This window comes from Camarhynchus parvulus, chromosome 6 (genome assembly GCF_901933205.1).
Source record: "Camarhynchus parvulus chromosome 6, STF_HiC, whole genome shotgun sequence".
Lineage (NCBI taxonomy): Eukaryota > Metazoa > Chordata > Aves > Passeriformes > Thraupidae > Camarhynchus > Camarhynchus parvulus.
Genome location: NC_044576.1, coordinates 23,068,734 through 23,087,882, shown reverse-complemented (window position 1 = coordinate 23,087,882; position 19,149 = coordinate 23,068,734). Strand labels below are relative to the sequence as shown.

At 43.1% G+C, this 19,149-nt stretch overlaps 1 protein-coding gene across 2 annotated transcripts in view; it reads left to right on the top strand.

Moving 5' to 3' along the window:
• Positions 1-19,149, top strand: part of NT5C2 (5'-nucleotidase, cytosolic II) — a 59,733-nt gene that overhangs the window by 24,511 nt on the left and 16,073 nt on the right. The window contains exons 1-2 of one of the 2 annotated variants that reach the window (XM_030950952.1): positions 2,882-3,151; positions 4,534-4,607. In XM_030950952.1, coding sequence (XP_030806812.1) covers positions 3,147-3,151; positions 4,534-4,607 — 79 coding nt within the window. In that variant the 5' untranslated portion in view covers positions 2,882-3,146. Of the gene's footprint in view, positions 1-2,881; positions 3,152-4,533; positions 4,608-19,149 lie in introns of those variants that run through there. The other variant, XM_030950951.1, reaches the window with a different exon arrangement.

Below are 19,149 nucleotides of genomic sequence, written 5' to 3'. Positions count from 1 at the left end.
CCCAGCACAATCCGTAGAGCTCAAAAGGAAAATAAATACTGTAGTCATTGAGAGCCTTCTGCTGTGGCCAAGCTGCAGGGTTTAATCTTTGAGCAAGAACTCATTAGGGAGGAAACATGCTTCGAGGTTTTCCTAAAACAACTCCTCAAGTCTGCTTTTCCAGAGGTGGGATCTGTGCCAGGCTCAGCCACCCCAAGTCCAGGTGCTGCTCCCCAGTCCCAGCTGCGCTCAGAGAGCCCATGGAGCTGGGATGTGCTCCCTGGAACTGCCTTCCCCACATGCTCCACACCTTGTGTCGCTCCAGCCACACTGACAGGGAGCCCAAAATGCAGGATATTCCTCAGAGCAGGGATATTCCTCAGAGCAGGAATGTAAAGTTTGGGTTTTCATCAGGAGGAAAAGATGCAGGTAAGGGAAAGGCAGCGTCCTGTTTCAGGAGATGCTCTGGGTGCATACAGGTGTGCAGCTGGGTTTAGGCAATACTCACCTCTGCCTCAGCACAGGGAATGCAGAGGCTGCTCTCATGCTGTGCCTGCAGTTTGTTTTGTCTTACTGCCCAATGCTGTGAAGTTTTTAGAACAGCTTAAATTTTAACTTCAGTGCTTCCAGTTGAAGTGACTATTTTCTAAATGGAAAAAGCCAAATTCAGGGGAGGGGAGAGTGTGATTTCTCCTGATTCTGGCAAGTGGAGAAATTATTCTACACGAAAACTTCCTTGCCTAAAAATGTTAGATCATTTTAGTTTTCCTCTTATTCTGATGTTATTTCTACTGTTTGTAATCTGGAAACTTCTTTGATTTTTGTTCGTGTGGATGAGCTGTAAAAAACCTTGTTATTTCATCCTTTCCTTTCATGACCAGAGGATCTTTTCCCTCAGGTGATCGAGGTTCTTAGGGCCCTCAGGTTGCTGTTGCTTTATAGTCATTAAAAACAACTCCTGTAATTTCTCTATAGCATTTGTTCCGAGGAGGTGTTACCTTTTTGTAGCCAACGGACACAATGTCAGCTTGAATGGGGCTTGGGGAAACCTGATCTGGTGGAAGGTGTCCCATGGCAGGGGCTTGGAATGTGATGGTCTTGAAGGTCCCTTCTGACCCCAAACCAATCTGTGATCCTATGATTTGATCAGTATTCGTGTAGCCAGGCTTAGTGTACCTTCAGTTAGAATTTAAGAACTGCTTTGGAATGGGCTAAGTCTGCAGCTTCTGAAGCACCTGACTCTTCCCAGAAACTGTGCTAGAGATTTAATCTCAGTTTTTAATTTTAGTTTCTAGGACACTGCAGATATTTACTACTTGGAGTAAAACCCCAAATTAAGCCAGTCAGTTTCTGGGAGTAAATATTTGTAAGTAGCTACTTACTCCCTTGTGCCTAGGGGAGCACTGTTCATGGGAGATTTCTTTATCAGGATTTAAAACTGAGGTCCTGAGTGTCTACAAAATAAACCAACATCTATCTTGGCCTTCACAAGAGAAGTAAAAATGGTCCCTTTTATATTTTTTTTACCACTGTTTAGTCTGCATTTAATCTGCCAAGGCATATGCAAGTTTAAATTGATTAAAGTGTTCTCATTTCCTGTCCTGAACATGTTGTGTAATAACCTTCTTTAGCTTTTTTAATATTTGCTCTGTCTCACTCCAGCACTGGTGGGCGAAGTAATTACCACATCAGATCAGTTGGTAGGATGCCTTGAAATCTGCCAGGCTGGGGTGTCATTAGACCCTGCCAGTGCAGTTTGTAGGTCAGAGGCAATAAGTGCAAATTGGTGGAGAAAGAGGCATCTTCACCAGCTGTTACCAAAAGGTTCTGCTGTGGTAATTTTCCAAAAGACTTATTTTGGAGCAAAAATATACTAGTGGGCGCTATTTGTTTTGTTGTTCAGAAAACTTTCCCAGATCTTCAGTCTCAAATTGTGCTGGTTTTGGGTTCAGTTTCTAAATACTACAAAAGCAAAGGATGACGTCTGTCAGAGGTTTGGTGATCTTTCCACGGTTTTTGGTCAGTTTGGTGTTGTCATCATCTAAACACAGGCAGGCTGGACTGGAACAGATTTCTTGGGTCACAGCTCCCTTGTTTGTGCCTTTCACAGGCACTGTCATATTACCCTTTTTGTGAGTGCATTCAGCTGTGTCTTAGTACTGGGTGGTTTCTGTCCTCATTTGGGAAACTTACCAAATGTTGCAATTCTGAAATGATCTTGTGATCTTCTTTAAATTTCCCTTCTTGCTTCTGTCCTGTAAAGACAGTCAGAAAACGGTGCTGCAGGGTTTAAACCTAAAGGCAAGAGTAGAACTGGACTCTGCAGGTTAGACAAAAAATGTTTCTGGTGTCTCCTGGAGGTATGTTATTCCTTCTTAAAGCTCTGCATTCTCAGAAACAAGCTGCACCAACATGAGATCAGAAATTATGCTTGAATTAGCTGATAAATAATGTTTCCTGACAGCAGCAGCAGCACCACCTCCATGTAATCATATGCATTGTACAAAGTATCAGACTGTATTTAGTACTAAATAGTGCTTCTCCTTGGTCTCTTGTAAATCAGAGCTGTCTCGATGTTAAAAGACAAACAGGGATTCAGATTGCAGATTCGGATAATTTGCTCCACCTACTCAAAAGCCAGCTATTTCAGGAGAGAATTTTAGTGACTTAGGAGCACATCTCATATTTCCAAAAGGCATTTCTTTGCCGGTTTCCAGTGTTCATCCTATCACTTTGTCTTCTTTAGGTAACACATAAATCTATTAGAAAAGAGAGTCATCTATAGCCTCCAAGGCCCCTTGGTGACAAGCCCCATTGTCAAAGGCAGGCACTTTGCCAGGAAACAGTGACTCCCAGAGAGAGTGTGCAAGGTTAGAGGGAAAGTACACTATTGCCAGAGAAACTGTATTCCAAGTGGATTTGTGTGGAACAACAACAATATCCAGTGACTGGTTAAATTAGCCACAGATGTGTTTTCTAGAACGCTGTCCAAGAAGATATACAGTGCTTTAAGGCTCAGTTCAGGCATAATGATCTTCTGAAGTCAAATCAGATCCAAGCAAAATTGCATGAGTACCAGGGAAGCTTTAAAGGAATTCTGTAATATGATTCAGACAAGTAGCTGAATCAGACTGCTGCAAGCTGAGCAAGGAGCACATCGGTGAGAGATGAGGTAAGAGCACCGCGCAGCACCCGGGCTGAGCGGATCGCTGCGAAATCGGGGCTGTGGCAGATTGACAGGGCTGCTAATGCCGGCCACCTGCCCGGAGCAGAACCTCCTGGGGCTCCTTCCAGCTCCCCCAGCTCCCCCATCTTCCCCATCTTTCCCAGCTCTCTGAACGTGCAGCGCCCGGCTCTCACTTGCCGTCTCCTTTGTGTCTCGCTGTCCTGACCGGCCCCGCAGCGCTGCCGATGCCGCTCCTCAGAGGATAATTACTGCACTGAGGGCAGTGCACTTAGTAAATATTTGGAGAATTTTCACATGCTGAAATCAGAGTACAAGCGAAGGCTCTGGGACTTTTCTCCTACGGGAGAATTTTGTCTCGGCATCACAGCTGGAGCGGTGCAGGGATTTCGGTCTGAGATGAGTGTTGAAAAGCTCAGCTTCCCTCCCACAGATGAGTTCTGACTCTCATTTTTGAAGTTCAGATAAGGCAGTGGAAAGAAGTCCTGTTGAATTACAGATCTGCTTTATGCTTTAAAGTTCTGGGGAAACATAAGCAGCTTAGTTACTGTCGTAGTTGGAACAGGAAGCAAGAAAAGCTTTTATTGTATTCTCTGACCTATTTCTTTACCCTGTTACTTACTTGAACTAAATTGGATATAATGTATTAATGCTGTCATCTAAAAGGGCCTGGAAGCATTCAGCCTAGAGTCTCTTTGTAATAAGCATTAATGTAAAAGTCGAATTTACAAAATAGCAGTTGGCAAGTTTCAGAGGAGTTAGAAATAAAAAAATTTCTCAATAGAAATGGCATATCTTGTGTATGAATTTTTTTCTCAGTTACTCTTTTCCAGAGCTTTATTAGATGTTTTTAATGGTATTGGTGAAAATGTGAAAATGGATCTGTTTGGATTTGCTTTGAATTTCCAGATATAGCTCCAAATAGGAAGCAAATGCTGTGAATTCATTCACAGAAATTATTTTATTTTCCTTCTTATATCTTACTAATAATTTGTTTTAATCAAGCGAATTATATTGCTTTGCATCTACTGCTTCCAGTTTCATATCCTTTGAGGTCTGCATTCTGCTTCAGGAGATTTTGCACTTGTATTCTTAGGAATGTTTGCAGGTCACATGGAAGGCCGCGTGTGTGTGCATGCATGCGTGTATGTCTTTGGACAGCATACCAATAATTAGAATAATTCTGCAAAGTCATGGCTTTGCTTCAGGAGAACTCGCAAAAAATGACACTTGACTCTGTTTTCAGGTATATTTGCTGATTTTGACCTATGCAAGCCCGACATCCTGACAGTGGCAGAATGTGTTTGTTCTAAAACGTGGGTATTTTGAAAATGCTCGTACCTCTGGTGATAGTTCTTCTCTCTTTTCAGGGTCTTTGTAAACAGAAGCTTAGCCATGGAAAAGATAAAGTGCTTTGGTTTTGATATGGACTATACACTTGCTGGTGAGTATCTTCTTAAGTTTTTTGAACACTGGCTTAGTTTGGAATATTGCTTCTTGCTGAGCAAAAACCAGCAAAAAGCTGATTGGGCTACTCCAGTTAATAGGTGCTTCTTCTATTAGTAAATATATCTTTCACTATTCCTTGCACTCTCATTTTGGGTGTTTCCCTTAAATTTGTTATCTGCAAGCTGTATTTGGTCACAAGCCATGTTACTGGGGTACAGTTTCAGGTGATTATGGGTGTTGAGAAAACCAAAGCTTAATGAGTCTGCTTCCTTAGATTCCACTGTATTTTGACATTGCCCCTTGTGCATGCTTGGCTTTGAATAACAAGGTGATTTCTTTCATCCTTGGTGCATGTAGCAGGCTACACCTTTGGCCAGCAGGTTCTCCTCGTCCTGGGAGAGTGATTTTTGAATAGGTTTTCCTCTTTCCCCTTCCTGGTTTAGCCACATCAGTGACTGATTTTGAGAAGAGGCATGGCAGGGGCAGTGCCTTGTGTCAGCTGAACAAGTTAATTTGTAAAGCTTTGCCCATTCTTTGTGACAGACAAGCTTTGGGAGATTGCATAAGATCTTTTGGTTTCATAAAATTATTTGCCTGACTTCTCCATCTTTCAACAGGCAAGTTCCCTGAGACTTTTGATGAGACGAAATAAAGCTACCATTTTCTTCATAGTCAGACTTTCATGTTATGTATTTTAAGGAAGGAAGAGATAAAAAGCTCGCTTCCACTTTCCTGGGTTATAGTGTCACACAGGCTGTAACTGAGGATGTCGTGTACCATCCTGCCTTCTTTCTCATTGCCACTTCCAAGGTTATGGATAAAAAGTTCCTATCACCACTAATATTTCAGTTTAGAGTTGTTGTGTATATGAACTGAGAAAATGTGAGGTAGAGTGTCAGGGGCACCTAATAATAGGTTAATGCAGTATGTCAGCTATGGTCATCTGGTTACTGTGTACTGAGAAGGAATGAGAGATGAGTAATGTGGCTGGGACAGTGTGGGGGTCAGAGCTGGGGTCAGAGGCTAAGTGAGGGGCAGGAAGGTTTCCATAGGCTCATGGTTCAGCTGCAAGGAGCAGTTCTGGAGACTGTGGCAGGTAATTGCAGTTCATATTTAGATCAGTTCCTTGTGTTCTTTTATCTACAAGGAAGCAGTTACATGTAAAAGGTTTGGTTGTTGCCCACCTTATTTATACATCTGTTTAAAGTTCTTGCCACTTTTAAAGTCATGAAGTGTATTGTTAATCTGTGCTGGATATGACTGCAGGCACATGCTTTCTGTTTGTATTTCCCAGCTGTGACAGTCTTGTGGCAGTGCTTTTAAGGGGTGCATGAAAAACAGGTGTTCAAGAATAAATGCTTTAGAAATAAAAGAAAATAAAAGTTGTGAGTTTCACTTCAGTAACAGAAAAACAACTTCTGTGCCTTTTGCAAAGGAAGTGGTGGCACTTCCCAAGGACCCAGGTGATCCCAGTGGGGCTGGTGGTGGAGCATGACGTTTATTGATAATTTCCATCCTGACAGAAGGACAGCTTCAGCACTGTCCTCACTTATCCGACTGTTTATTTTACTCAAATGTTTCTTGTTCCTGTAAACACATAGCAAATGTGTTGCTATCCACAAAATGATGCTTGATTTGATGAAAGGAAAAAATGTGAATGTTCCCAAGCATCCTAAAGCAGTACCAGGGACATAAAAACTTGGGGCTTTTGAGGCTGGAAGATCGCAGTGCTCCAGCTGAGCAGGCAAAGTCAGTGCATTTGGGGGAGTTGAGAGACAGAGTGTGAGGCAGAGAAAGAAATGGGATGTGGTCTGAGCAGAAAACTGGAAATCTGGACCCCTCTGGGGTAAGCTGCTATCCTGTGACTTCGTCCATGGTACAACAGAGATAATAGCTGCAGATCATTTCACTAGGAGTTGTGAGAATGTAATTAGGTTGGAAAGCCTTTTGCAGATGAAAAACATTATAACTGGTAAGTACTATTTCCCTTTTTTCCACTCAAACTGGAAATTTACCTTTGAAATTACCTGTTTATTTTCTTATGTCTCAGACTCATCCTTTCCCTCTCCATGTGGGCTTTTATTATCTGACCATTATTAGCTACTTATAGCTTGCATACAAGGAAAAACACTTATCCACTGCAGGGGCTTTAAGAGTGCAGTGTTAGAATATGATTACAATTATAATAAATTAATTGGAAGTTATAATGAAGAAGTGGGACAAGGGAAGTATTACAGTAATGTGCTATAGAGACCCTGTTGTGTTTTCTGATTGGTCACATTATCCTTTACCCCCTCTTTCACATGGACATGCTACTTCTCTTGATTAAAAAGGAAAAAAAAAAAAAAGTAAAAAGCCAGTTTATGTGTAATTTAACATCTGGAAATGGTATCTGCATACCAGATGGCTCATGCTGAGCAGAAGCCTTTTGGAGACCATTCAAAACACGTAAATAGGCCAAAGAAAAGAACAGAAGCATCTCCAGTGTCATTAGCTCCTCGTCTCATTTTCTGCATTTGTACTTTCAGACATTGCTAGGTCACTTTTCTGTAAAGTTTTTTAAAATATCTGAGCACAATCTTCCTATTCAACAACTTAAGGCAGGCAGAGTCGTTGACCCTGCCAAAATCTGTATGTGACATCCCCTTCTGTTGTGTACTTTCACATCAGAAATAGACTGATGACAGTCATACATTTGCCATCTCAGAATGATCATTTTGATACACATTGAATTACCTGTCTTGTAAAGAAGTACTCCTGTCTTGTCTGTTTCTTCTTTCCAAATCAATGACCACTGGTAGCACCAAAAGTCTTCCTTAGGAGGTGGTTCTGTACCAGAAAACTCAGAATCATTTCATGTATATTGAACTTTAGAAGCTCGAGACAGTTTTATTCCTGTACCTTATGAATTTAAGGACACAGCTCTACTTACAATAACCATCTTTTCTGTCTAGAATAATCTAATTTTGGTAGGGACATGGCATTTGCATTTTGAAGTCTGTAGTAACAGCTCCATGCACACACTGCAGTGATCATGTTCTACTACCAGCATGTCTGAGAATGTCAGCTTGCCAGCTGAGAGCAGTTTGAGTATCATCATGTTACATTGCACATAAAGTACAATTTCATGTGTTAATTTATAGAGGAGTACTTCTTAGAAGTATTAAATTAAAGAACATTTTAATAAGAATTTAAAAGAATTCAAGGCTATCTGATACAGCATTTCCACAGTGATTTTGTTTGCTTTCGAGCCAAAATTAGGTTAAACTTCAAATTTTTGTAAATAACTCCTCTTTCCTTTGATTGTGCTTGTCTCTTTCCTTGCATAGGGTTGAGAAATACTGTTAATGGTTGGGTTGGGCAAAGAAAGTCTTTCTGTGCAGAAGAGCCTGAAGGTTTTAGCTTTTTTGTCTGAGAAATGATGGACCTTAAATAGCTGCATTTGTAATCACAGTGATTACATCTAGAATTAATTTTGACTGCTGAGAAAATAAAATGAAATCAAATTGAAATAACTCTCACAGGTGTAGATTTCTTGTTTTCCCATAAAGGATTGTTGTTGTATTCTCATGGATTGAATAAGATGTCTTATGTGTATGGAAACTCCCAAATGTCCCTAGGTTAATGTTCTAGATACAGTAATACTAGAGGCTCAGAAATCTGTGTTATGTATGAAACTGACTGTCCTCTTCCTATTCAGTCTGTTTGGGAATCACATTTAGTACATAAAACAATGCTTTTTAAAGCTGGGTGTTACTGGGAAGCAGGTGGAAGGAGCAGGAAGAGCAGCAGGGGTTGACTGTGGTTTGTGTGCTTAGTTAAGTAGTTTCTCTTTAAAGTCTTGCTGCAGTTGACACGAGCAGGAGTCATCAGCTATTTCAGCCCTTGCTGTTAGTGGAGGTTAAGACAAGTTTCTGTGATGTTATGCAGCCCTTCATTCCCTGCCTCTGACCTTGCTGCCTGCCAGCCTGGGAGTGAGGCCCTGCTAGTTCCCTACGGTGCTCCTTTGCTGAATTTGCTGCAATTCAGGGCAGAACTGAGAATTATTGAACAATTCCTGTTTAAATTAGAGAGATTGAAGGTCCTTTTGCTGTTATTTTTTGTTTGCTAAATAGTAGTTTCATTTATTATCTGAGTGATTCATCTCTGCTTATTCATCCAGCCAGAAGATCAACAGTCACTAACAATTCTGGTCTGCCTGCCTGTTTTCACCAGTGCTGTCAAAACTGCTCATGCTTTGGTAAAGGAAAATGTTGCATGCAATCCAAAAGATTCACAGCCTTCTCCATTTTGTGTTTACTGCTAAGTGCATAAAGTAAAATAAAGGTATGTCAGTGGAGAGTCTTCACTGTGACACTCACCTGAGCCTGAGGAGTTGGTGACACTCATTGGAAATGCAGCAGAGAGAGACTGGTTTCACACAGCATTTTATTTGGCTGCTTCCTACTCAGTATGAGCTACACTTAATTATTGGATCTGGATCCAAATAATGCAGGAGGCCTTGGCATTACCAGCTCTTAAATGGGACAGGCTGCACAATGAGGTGATGGATAGATGTCCCTTGACAGGAGCAGAGCTAAAGCAGTGGGGTTCCCAAACTGGCTGTAATTTCACACTGGGCCGTTGGCAGATGGAGAGGGATAGTAAGAATTACAAACTCAATTGTGCTTGAAAAGACTCCTCTGTGACTACTCTTCTTCTCCAAAAGTTACAGCCTTGTTGAAAGTTTATCTTCTGTCTCTGAAGTAGATAAGAGGTAATATCAGCAGACAGGGTGCTTTCATTTGTAATGCCTTTCCTGTGCTTAATTCATTGCTGCTTCTGTGTTCTCCAGAAAGTGATAATGAAATTATCAATGGCTGCTGAAAATGGTTTCAATAAAAAAGGAGGGGAAATGAAGCTTGAAAAATACTGGTTTTATTGTGTGCAAATGTGATTAATGCAACATAATCTGATTGGAATATAGCTTGTGTCCTGGAAACATTGCCAATTTAATGCCAAGGTTTGGTACACTGCAAAGATTTTATTGCAAAATTGCTTATGCTTTCAGCTTGTAGCATTTCCCTTCTCATCACATGGGAAAAGATATGGGAAAGACAGGTTTAGTCTTTCCCAACTCAATCCAAAGTGCAACATGCATAAACAGGTTTTGCCCTTTCCTCAGGTAGGTGTTTGTGTCAAAGCCATCCTTGCAATTTGGAAGAGGAAATTTTTTCACACCCTCATCTCATTTTTTAAATGCTTTCCTTTACCTGTTGACTCTGGAAAAGATACACTTAGCCAGAAGGCAGAATTGGATTGTTGCTGTGTGTGATCTGGGAGAAACTGTGACAGCAGAATTGAGAACTGGTTCTTCAGTCCATCTACTGTTTTTACTGTAGCTGAGTCTATCAGGTTCCTGTGTTTCAGTTTTGTTTAATTTTCATGAGAAATGAGACTCATGAATTTGTACCTTGTATGAAAAAAAATTCTGGATGGCACAAATGAAAAACAAATTATAAATGTGGGAGTTTTATACATGAAAGACTGAGCTGAATACTTAAACTACTGAGCTTGTAAACAACTGCAGCATATCTGGATGTCAGTTCAGGTGCTGTTACTGTCTGTTTATTAGTGCTGAACTCTAATGCAAGTGTTCTAACGAGGCTCTCCTGCTTAGGTTAAAGGTTTGCCTTTAGTTTCATCGTGATGTAAGGACCACAGGCTTTGAGGCTCTTTTGGGGAGATACTAAGCAGTTTTGCTTCTTTCCCAGTTTGCTGGATAACACAGTTCTTTGTGTCATGCAGAAATAATGTGGTGGCTGGAGAAGGGAGTTGGTAGATGTGCAGGAGAAGCCTTCCAATTCTCCTAGCCAGGACTGGGAGATGCCCTGACTGTTGCACATCTGCTGTCTGCCTTTTCACATTTGCACATTGCCAGTTTGACAGGTGCAGATTTTGCAGATTTCAGAGGCAGGGTTAGCCATTGGTGTGTTAAAGCTAAAGGCAGACGGAGAAGCCAAATTGTTCCAAGTATGCTTTGAGCTGGATGTCTTTTCAAATACCAGTGCAGTGATTATTGTCCCTGCTCTCTTTGTGTTGCTGCTCTTCAGAGCCTGACCATTTAAAGCTGTGTAATGAGCAAATGAGGTCTGGAGCTGTGGGATCTCACATGCTGGCATTGGGAATGAGGAGTGGAGGGAGCATGTGGTGCTTGCTCTGTCCCAGTAAATCACCGACTGACAAACTGCTAATCTGCTGTCTGTGGATTCTTGAAGAATCACAGTGATAAACAGAAGCTGCTGAAAGAACGAGTCTTCACAGTGTAAGGAAAGTTTCAAAAGCTGCTATATTCTGTTTTCTTGCTCTTAAAAACAAGATGATAACGCCAAGCTGGGTCAGCAGGCTGTTAGTATACCAAGGCAAGCTCGATGAAAATAGGGAGGCATTTTTTCAATCTAATCGACCCCCTTATCTAGTAATCTTAATACCACAACAGAAGTACTATTAAGTTGCAAATACCCTTGTGATGACTCCAACAGCTTACTCTGTAGGAGGAACCAAAGCTGAGAGTACAGAAGGCTTTAACTCTGAGATCACATGTGTGCCATTGCTTTGTGAATGCCTTATTTTAGCACTACAGAAAAACTTCTGTAGGTGGCTTCTTGCCAGCACGGGCACTTGTGCTGCGTCTAAGCCCAGGTGCACACTGTTAAACAAATGTGTAGCCTTGGAGGCTCACTCTCTTCAGTGAATATGGAGGAAAATAAGAAGCTGAATCTGTTTGGATGCTGATAAACCTGAAAAATGCTTTAGATATTTTATATTAATGACTTCTAGGCCTTTGAGTAATTTGCTTCTTATTTCTAGATGATAGAAAATTATGTTTGAACCTGAAGCCCAAGCAACTATTTCTTCCCTGTTCAATAGTCTACTGAAGAACTAAGCCCATATTTTGGCAAAGTAGTTTGTTTCCATGGAAATGCAGGGATATTTCCAATATGGGATTATAACTCACAGTGGGCTGTATCTGAGAGAGGTGAATTATGAAGGCCATTTGTTAAGCACAAAAAGCATTCTGTTGTGTCACGGAAACTAAACATTTCCTGTGAAAGAACAGGTGACTCTAGTAATTTTTAAAATATTAATCCAGTGCAAAGGAAAGTTATGCCAACTATTAAAATATAGACAAACTGAAGTTTCCTTGAAATGCAGAGTCTGTCTGAGTTGCCTCTCTCAACATGCACAATGTGACCTCAGTGCTGCTGCTCTTACCTCAAGCCGTTCATTTTTATTCAGCAGAAGAAATCTTTCCAACACTAAGCTCTGCTCTGCCAGCCTCTGAGGCATATTCAAACAGCCCAAATCTTTGTTACATTGAAGGCAAACAAAGTGCAGCAGCAGAGAGCTAAAAATATCTGGAATTTACCAATGAGAGCACTAATAAGCCTGCTTTGGGAAGAGTTAAAGCTGATGATACTTGACAACACTTGTTTTTAATACAAGCAGAAAGGCAGCACTGGAAACAACCTGAGGTGTGGACCCAGCAATTCAGAGCCAGGCTGCACACACAGTGAAGCAACAACAAATCCTGCCTCTGTTAGCATGCAGAGCGGGAGAAGGGGAGCTGATACAGTTCCAGGTTAGAGGTTTTAGAGCTGAAAGCTGTGCTGAGCACTTGGGGATGTTTGCAGGAGCATTAGAGGGAAGGAATTTTCCACTGCTCTTAGGCTGCAGTGGGTGCTCTGCTGCGGCTGGGGACTGCAGAGCCCTGGTGCTGCTCTGGAGGGGAGCTCTGCTTTCCAGCCGGAGCCCTGAGTTTGGAATGGTCAGAAAAGGGTGCCAGGGAGCCACTGGAGCTCACATCCAAAGGATTCAACCCTCTGATGATGTGTGACCCTTGCCTTGGTTTCTGTTACCAGATTTACAGTCAAAAACATCTGTGGGCACAAAGGTGCTGTGCGAGATCTGCTGCTCATGCAGGGCAGAGCAGCTCGTGTGTTCAGCATACAGAAGTGTTCTGGGATGTTCCTGGAGGTTTTGTCAAGGTATTGTTTGCTGATCACTACAGACACATAATTTTTAATGAAATAGAAAAGGCACATTAAATATTGAAGTGTGCTTTAAAGCTAAGCTTTGTCTTACTGCCCAGGTCACTTCTGTGTTTGAAAAGGTTTCTATGGGTAAGTGAAAATTATACTCAATCTGGCAGTCTGGCAGCAGTTTCTTCTCTTTTAGACTGAAAAAAATAAAAATTCAAAGAAACAAAACAATGTTGTTACCCATTTTGTTTGGTATTATGAAAAGTCAATTTAAATGTAGGCTGAAATGCTGCAATTCTGCTTTCCATAGTACCGTGCATTTTTATTTATGGTTAAGTGCTTAAAATCAAACCCCAGGAGACAAGAGGACTGGAGACTGTTCCTAATTGGTTTTCAACTCATTTTGACTGTAGACAAGCCCTTTATGGTCACAGTTCAGCCGAGTTCATAAACAAATGGCAAGTCAGAAGTTCAGCACGTTCCTAATTGAAAACATATGAGCTGTCCCATGGATTTCATTTGGGATTTCTTGTGGTTGCAGCCAGGCACGTTTACCACTTTGTCAGTTTGTTTACAGGCACTGAGCTCCGAGGTCAGCACAGCACAAAGGTGCTCATTGCCTGCACACAGGGCACGTGTTTATGCGGGCAGAGATGACCCAAACCACTGCTGGACACACCAGAGCTTTAAATAGGAGTGTTTTTCCCTTCATGGCCAGTGAGGATACTGTGAAGTGAAATGCCTTCAGTGGCTGTGGCAGGAGCTGAGGGTAGCACTTGATGTGTCGCTGGAAATAGAGATACAAGGCAAGGGGATCTGGAGGTCTGTGCTTATCCCCAATTCTGGGATTGCTAAGCCAGCTGAGTGTTTCTACAGAGGGTCCCACAGTACAGGTACCTCTGCAGGCTTTGTCATTCTCATGGGAAGGAAAATGCTGAGCTTTATTTCCAGAGCAGAGTGACAGCACCCTGCCAGGCTGTGCAAGCCAAGCGTGAGCCTGGGCTCCCATCAGAGCTGAGCAGTCTGACTGCACTGTCAAAACTGAGGGGAGTTAACACCCAGGTGTGAAACTTAAACATGACATTTCAGATTCCTCCCTGTGTAAGTAATGAATTAGTTTAACATGGAGAGCAGCATAGCTTGAGAAACCTTAGCATTCCCCTTTTGTTGCATTTCAGTGGCAGTGCCTGACAATACCTGCCTGATTAGAAAAGGCCCTGTAACACAGAGGCTGAAGTCATTAGTATGCTGGAGCAGAAATCCTCCTCCTTTCCACTTGTGTATGAAAAGTGGCATTGCTCTGTAGCAAATTTTGAAGATAAGATACCCTGAAAGGAGGGTCAGTGTGTAGAGGTCAGATGGCATTCCTCACTGCCTGGTTACTGCTGGGGATCATCAGAGACCTCTGGCCCTACAGCTGAGACACTTTCCTCATACTATGGCAGTATGTGAAATGCTTGCCCAACACTTGCCCAACACTTAAAATGTACTTAAAGTACATTTAATTGGTATTGTTATTTCAGTAGGGTTTGGTTTTTAATTAAGTGTCCCAAACACCTCCAGGACTGGTCACTGGCTGCTTCCCTCTGGATTCTCAGCTGGAGTTGCAGATTAGATGATCAGAATTGCCAAGGAATGAGTATTTGGGGCTTGTGTGAAATCGCCAGAGGTGGTGTTATTGTGGAGGGGTGGCTGTCACAGACGCCAAATGCCTGACTTTGGAGCCATGTGCAGAGGAGATACTGACAGAATGGAGAGTTCTGGGGCAGAGCTATCCTGTTCTGGGACACTAGGATCTCATTTGACAGACGTTGTTGAGGCAGGATACATAGATATTTGTACTGTTGCAGGGAGTGGGTTTGTAAGAGGGGATCTCAGTCCTCAAGGCTTTAACTGAGCAGTTTTTGTCAGTACAACACTGATATAAATCTATTCCTAATACACACTTGCGTACTTGGTGAACCAAACCCACTACACATTACTTACTTGTGGTGCAATTCAGGGCAACACTTTGATCCTGCTGTGTAAGTCAGGTTTGTGTAATTTCAGAAATGTATTTGTACAAGCTTAATTATGCATGTTGTGCCTGAGACATATAAATCTGGATCATGGCAGCTCTCCACCTGCCCATGTATGTCCCTAACTGCCTGATTTGCATGCCTTACTGGGGAATAAGCAGCAACTGAAAAAACCTGGTTTTAGTTATTTTGCTTTCATTTCTTCAAGACTTAACACAAAGTAGTTGGGCTGCATTTCCTGTGCTTCAGAGACAAGGCGAAACCCTGTGCATTATGTGTCTGCATTTTGGCTTATCTGTCTTTGTGTGACCTCTGGAGAACCCAGAGAGTAGGGAGCATTTCTCAAGATTGAGTATTTGTTAAAGCTTTTTGCAACCCCTTTGGAGGAGGTCATCACCTCTAGTTTAAGAAATACTGATCTTATCTGGACAGCTGCAAGTCAACAGCACAAACAGCATGGGGAGGACAGCACCTGTGTGGGGAAGGGCTCCAGAGAGTGTGCCCAAGGGAGCAGAGCAGGGATGCACCACCTGCAGGAAGCAGCTGCTCCTGTCAAGTGCCCTGACAGTGTGGGCTTGGTTTGGGGGGCATTACAAGCACCTCTCCCTGGGCTGCTCTTGCCTTCCAGCTGGGAGGAAAGGCAGGTGAGGAATTGGCAGATGGAAGGGATGAAACTCCTTCAGGAGGTGGCAGGGCATCATAAGAGAGCAACAGATGGGGGAAGATCGGAGGCAGGTGCAAATGGTGCTTCAGGTCATCGTTTAGTGGTTCTGGCTCTGCCTTCCTGCCCAGAGGAGCTGCTCTCCCTGCAGGCTTCTGTTGTAGCAACATCTTGAGCTTGTTTTTCCCTTCCTAAATGAAGGTTCTGGTGAAGGGCAGCTGCTTCCTCAAAGCTGCCTCAGTGGTATGGGAAGTCAGTGTGTTGTCACTGTTCCCAATTCAGGGCTTTTCCCAGCACCAAATCCATAGTGATTGGAAATAAAATGGCAGGCAGGACTGCTGGCAGGTGTGCAGTTTGAGATGGCAAATACATCTCACAAATGGGAGATGACTGAAGCAATGCAGAAAGGGGTCATCATTTTAACTACAACTTCTGCTTCTCTCCCAAGATGCATGAGTACCTTGCAAGAAGTGTTGGCAAGCCCTGGAACAAACCATGTCACATCTTCAATGAGAAGCACCCTTGCCTGAATTTTTGTGTGTGGGAGCAACAAGGGAAGAGACAGGCTGCCCCTAAAGGATTTTCTCCTCCCCACAGCTTAAGCAGAGCCATTGCATGCACTTCAGCCTTCCCCAGCTATTCATTTTGAAACAAAACAGGCCTAAAATGTTTATTTTCAGAGAAGCCTTCCAGGAGGTCTGCATACTTTTGTGGGTCATTTTTGCAACGTCATTCCAACCAGTTCAGCTCTGTATTTAGTGCAAATTGGATCTCAGAGATAATTCTTGATTACTCTGTGCATACCTGTAAGTTGCAAAGTATCCCTGGTGTTCTCCCTGTATGTGCTTGCCAGTGAGAGCCCTGCAGAGCAGCTCTGTGTGCAGGTTTGGTGCTGGTTGTGCTTTGCCTGTGGCAGCCCACGTGTGTCCCAGGGTACATTTAAATGCAGACGTGCCCACAGACTGACCTGGTGTGCAAGGCTCTCCCTGGGAGCACCTGCAAGGTGTAGGGCAAAATTCTCTTCTCAGCTTCCCAGAGTAGCTCCTGACTCAGTCTCCCAAGTCTCCTGCATTGACCATACATGCAGGCATTGTATGGTGTGAAAGGGGGTCCTGCAAGGAGTAATTTGTCACTGACTGAGGAATGGACCATAATGGCAAAGCCACAAAAAGAGCACAAGCCCTTTTCTTGAACCAATTCCTCTGCGTCTGAGAGAAACATGAAGGATTTGTACCACCTGGGCAATGTGCTTGTAGCCTCTTCCTCCTAATTATCCCTCAGCTGATGATCTAAGACTGCTTTGTGGATATGAGGACAGAATTTTGCCTGTAGGATGCGCGATTACCAACTGTGCCTCTTCTGTAAATCAGTTGTAAGTGTATTTGGAATAACTGCCAGGCCAGCTTCTGAGCTTGCCAGAGGACAGAGCTCCAGCAGACACAGTCCCACATGGCACAGAGCTGTTGCAGTTTTAAAATCAGTCTGATTTTTTTCTTTAACAGGGGAGCCCAGTGTAACTCCGTCAAGCCTGGAGTGACACTCTGAATCTGCATCTGCCTCATGTGAGTTAAAATCCTGGCAGCAGCATTTTGCATAAGCTGGAGCCTCTGTAGAGAGCTTTTTTTTTTCTTTTTCTTTATATTTTTTTTCCTTTTCAGGAAGGCTATAAAATTGTAACTGTATGTGTCTTGGCAGCAAAGGTAAACACAATCACACAAATGCATGAGAATTGCATTCCTACTGCACAACCCTGCTCATTCCAGACCAGCTTCCCTGCTAGCACGTCCTGTGTCAGTCAGGGACACTCACCACAGACCTGAAGGCTTGCAGTGTTCACTCTGGGGTACTGCTTTTTACCTTTTAATGGTGTATTGTTAAGCCAGGTGATGGTATTAAGAGGAAGCTGGAATGCTGTCAACTGGCTTCTGTTTTTTAAAAATCTTTAGTTGTTTTCTTTCCACCCCAGTTGCATAATCCATGAGCACTGGGTGCTGATTGCCCTGTGCTGCTGAAGCATCTGCCTGTGTTGGAACAGGACTATTAAAATAACAATTCCTCTGGAGCTGGAAACTTGGCTTTGTGGCAGAGACGTGGCCATCAAGCAGTAAGAAAAAGAAATCAGAATAAGTCGTAGCTCATGCTTTGGTTTTACTGTCATCCCATGTGTGTTGGGCAAGGATGGTGTGCAACTGTGTTTGTGGCTCTGCCTCCTCCCCTGTCACAGAGCTGGGAATGCTCAGAGATTGTGCCTTTCCCAGCTGGGTGAAAGAGCTGGGCACAGGAGACTGCGTGGCAAATAGCTGAATTCACGACACGGCCATGACACACAATCTATCTCCATCAGAGTAACAGGATTCAGCAACCAGTTCTGAGGGAGGGGCTATTCCAGCAAAGTTTAAAACCATGATTTCATCATGCAGCTGCAGAAAAAAGTATTGGTCTGTCCTCTCCACTCTGTTTCGTCATGGCTGCCTGAAGACATGAGAGAGAGCAACCAGCCCTGAGTACAACATTGAAATAATGGAGTGACACCTGTAACTGGGGCATCTTCCCCAAATGTGCTGCCAGAGTTGCAGTGATGTCAGCCTGTCCTTTCTGGATCTGAGGAGGTGGATGGTTTGTTTGCCCAGAGGAAGCTCCAGTTACTCACAGAGGCTTATGAGAAATGTCAGGGGGTTGTGGCTGGTTCCAGGTGATGCAGCCAGTGCTGTGGTGTACGGTGCTGTCAGGGTGGCCTCAGGGAGCCCTCAGGCTCTTCCCAGCTGTGTGTCTAATTAAAGGAAAGTTTACCTGGAACAGTAAGCGTGCTGGTAACTAGAGAACATTTATTGTCCTTTCAGGAGTCCAGTTTCCTGTGTCTCTGTTTAGTTCATGTGTCAAGGAGAAGGCTCTTATTTCCCAGATATCGTGGAGTAGTAGAAAGATAGAGATGGGATCTGAGGCATGAATGAGCTAATAGTTTAATGTTATTCAAAGAGACATGAAGGAAGCAAAATCTAGGGCTTGAGAGGTAAGGGGAATAACTGTCCCCCCAAAAGAAACATTTAGATTAATCCTAATTAATGTACTGCCTCAGCAGAGACTTGGGATGATGAAGGCTGAGGTTGATACCTCTTCTTCAGCCTTTCTCCTAATGGTGCTTCAGATTGTTTCCTTAGGGAGTTAAAAGGAGGTCTGTGGTGATTTTCTAAGATGGAGAGGCAAATACAGAAAGAAATAAATTGAGCAAGCATATTTTGTGAGCAGCTGACCTTGTGTCCCACACAGCTGTTCCCTGGTGGAGTGTTAAAAAGATACACAGATTGCTCATCAGAAAGCCCTACAATTTCCCTGGAAAGGCTCTGCTGGAGCTGTGGATGAACCATTTCTGCTTGTCCAGAGGAGGTGCCAGTGTGCTCCTGCCCCGGTTCCTGTGTGGGCAGCATCACTGTGGTTGGTGACTTTAGAAAGACCAGAGCTTCCTCAGAGAAATGTTTTGTTGGCAGTGATGTATTATGGACTGAGTTGGTAGCGTGGTCCATTTCCCAGGGGGCTGAGAAGGAGGAGTGCAGCAGCTTCATGGACAGAGAGGGGGATTGGAGTCTATTTCACTTAACGAGGAGCTTTACAGAGCCTTGACATTCTGAGAATGTGTGCAAGTGTACTTACAAGAGTTTTCCTTGGGATGTGCCTTTACTGTCCTGAATCAGAGGAATTCCTTGTTCCAGATGATGCTCTGGTGTCACTCTCACAATTTTGTTCATCACCTAACTGCCTATTGCTCCCTCCAACTCTAGCTCACTCCCCAGAACTGCCTTGTCAGTCACTGCTTTCCTCATTAGCTGTACCTTTTGATTG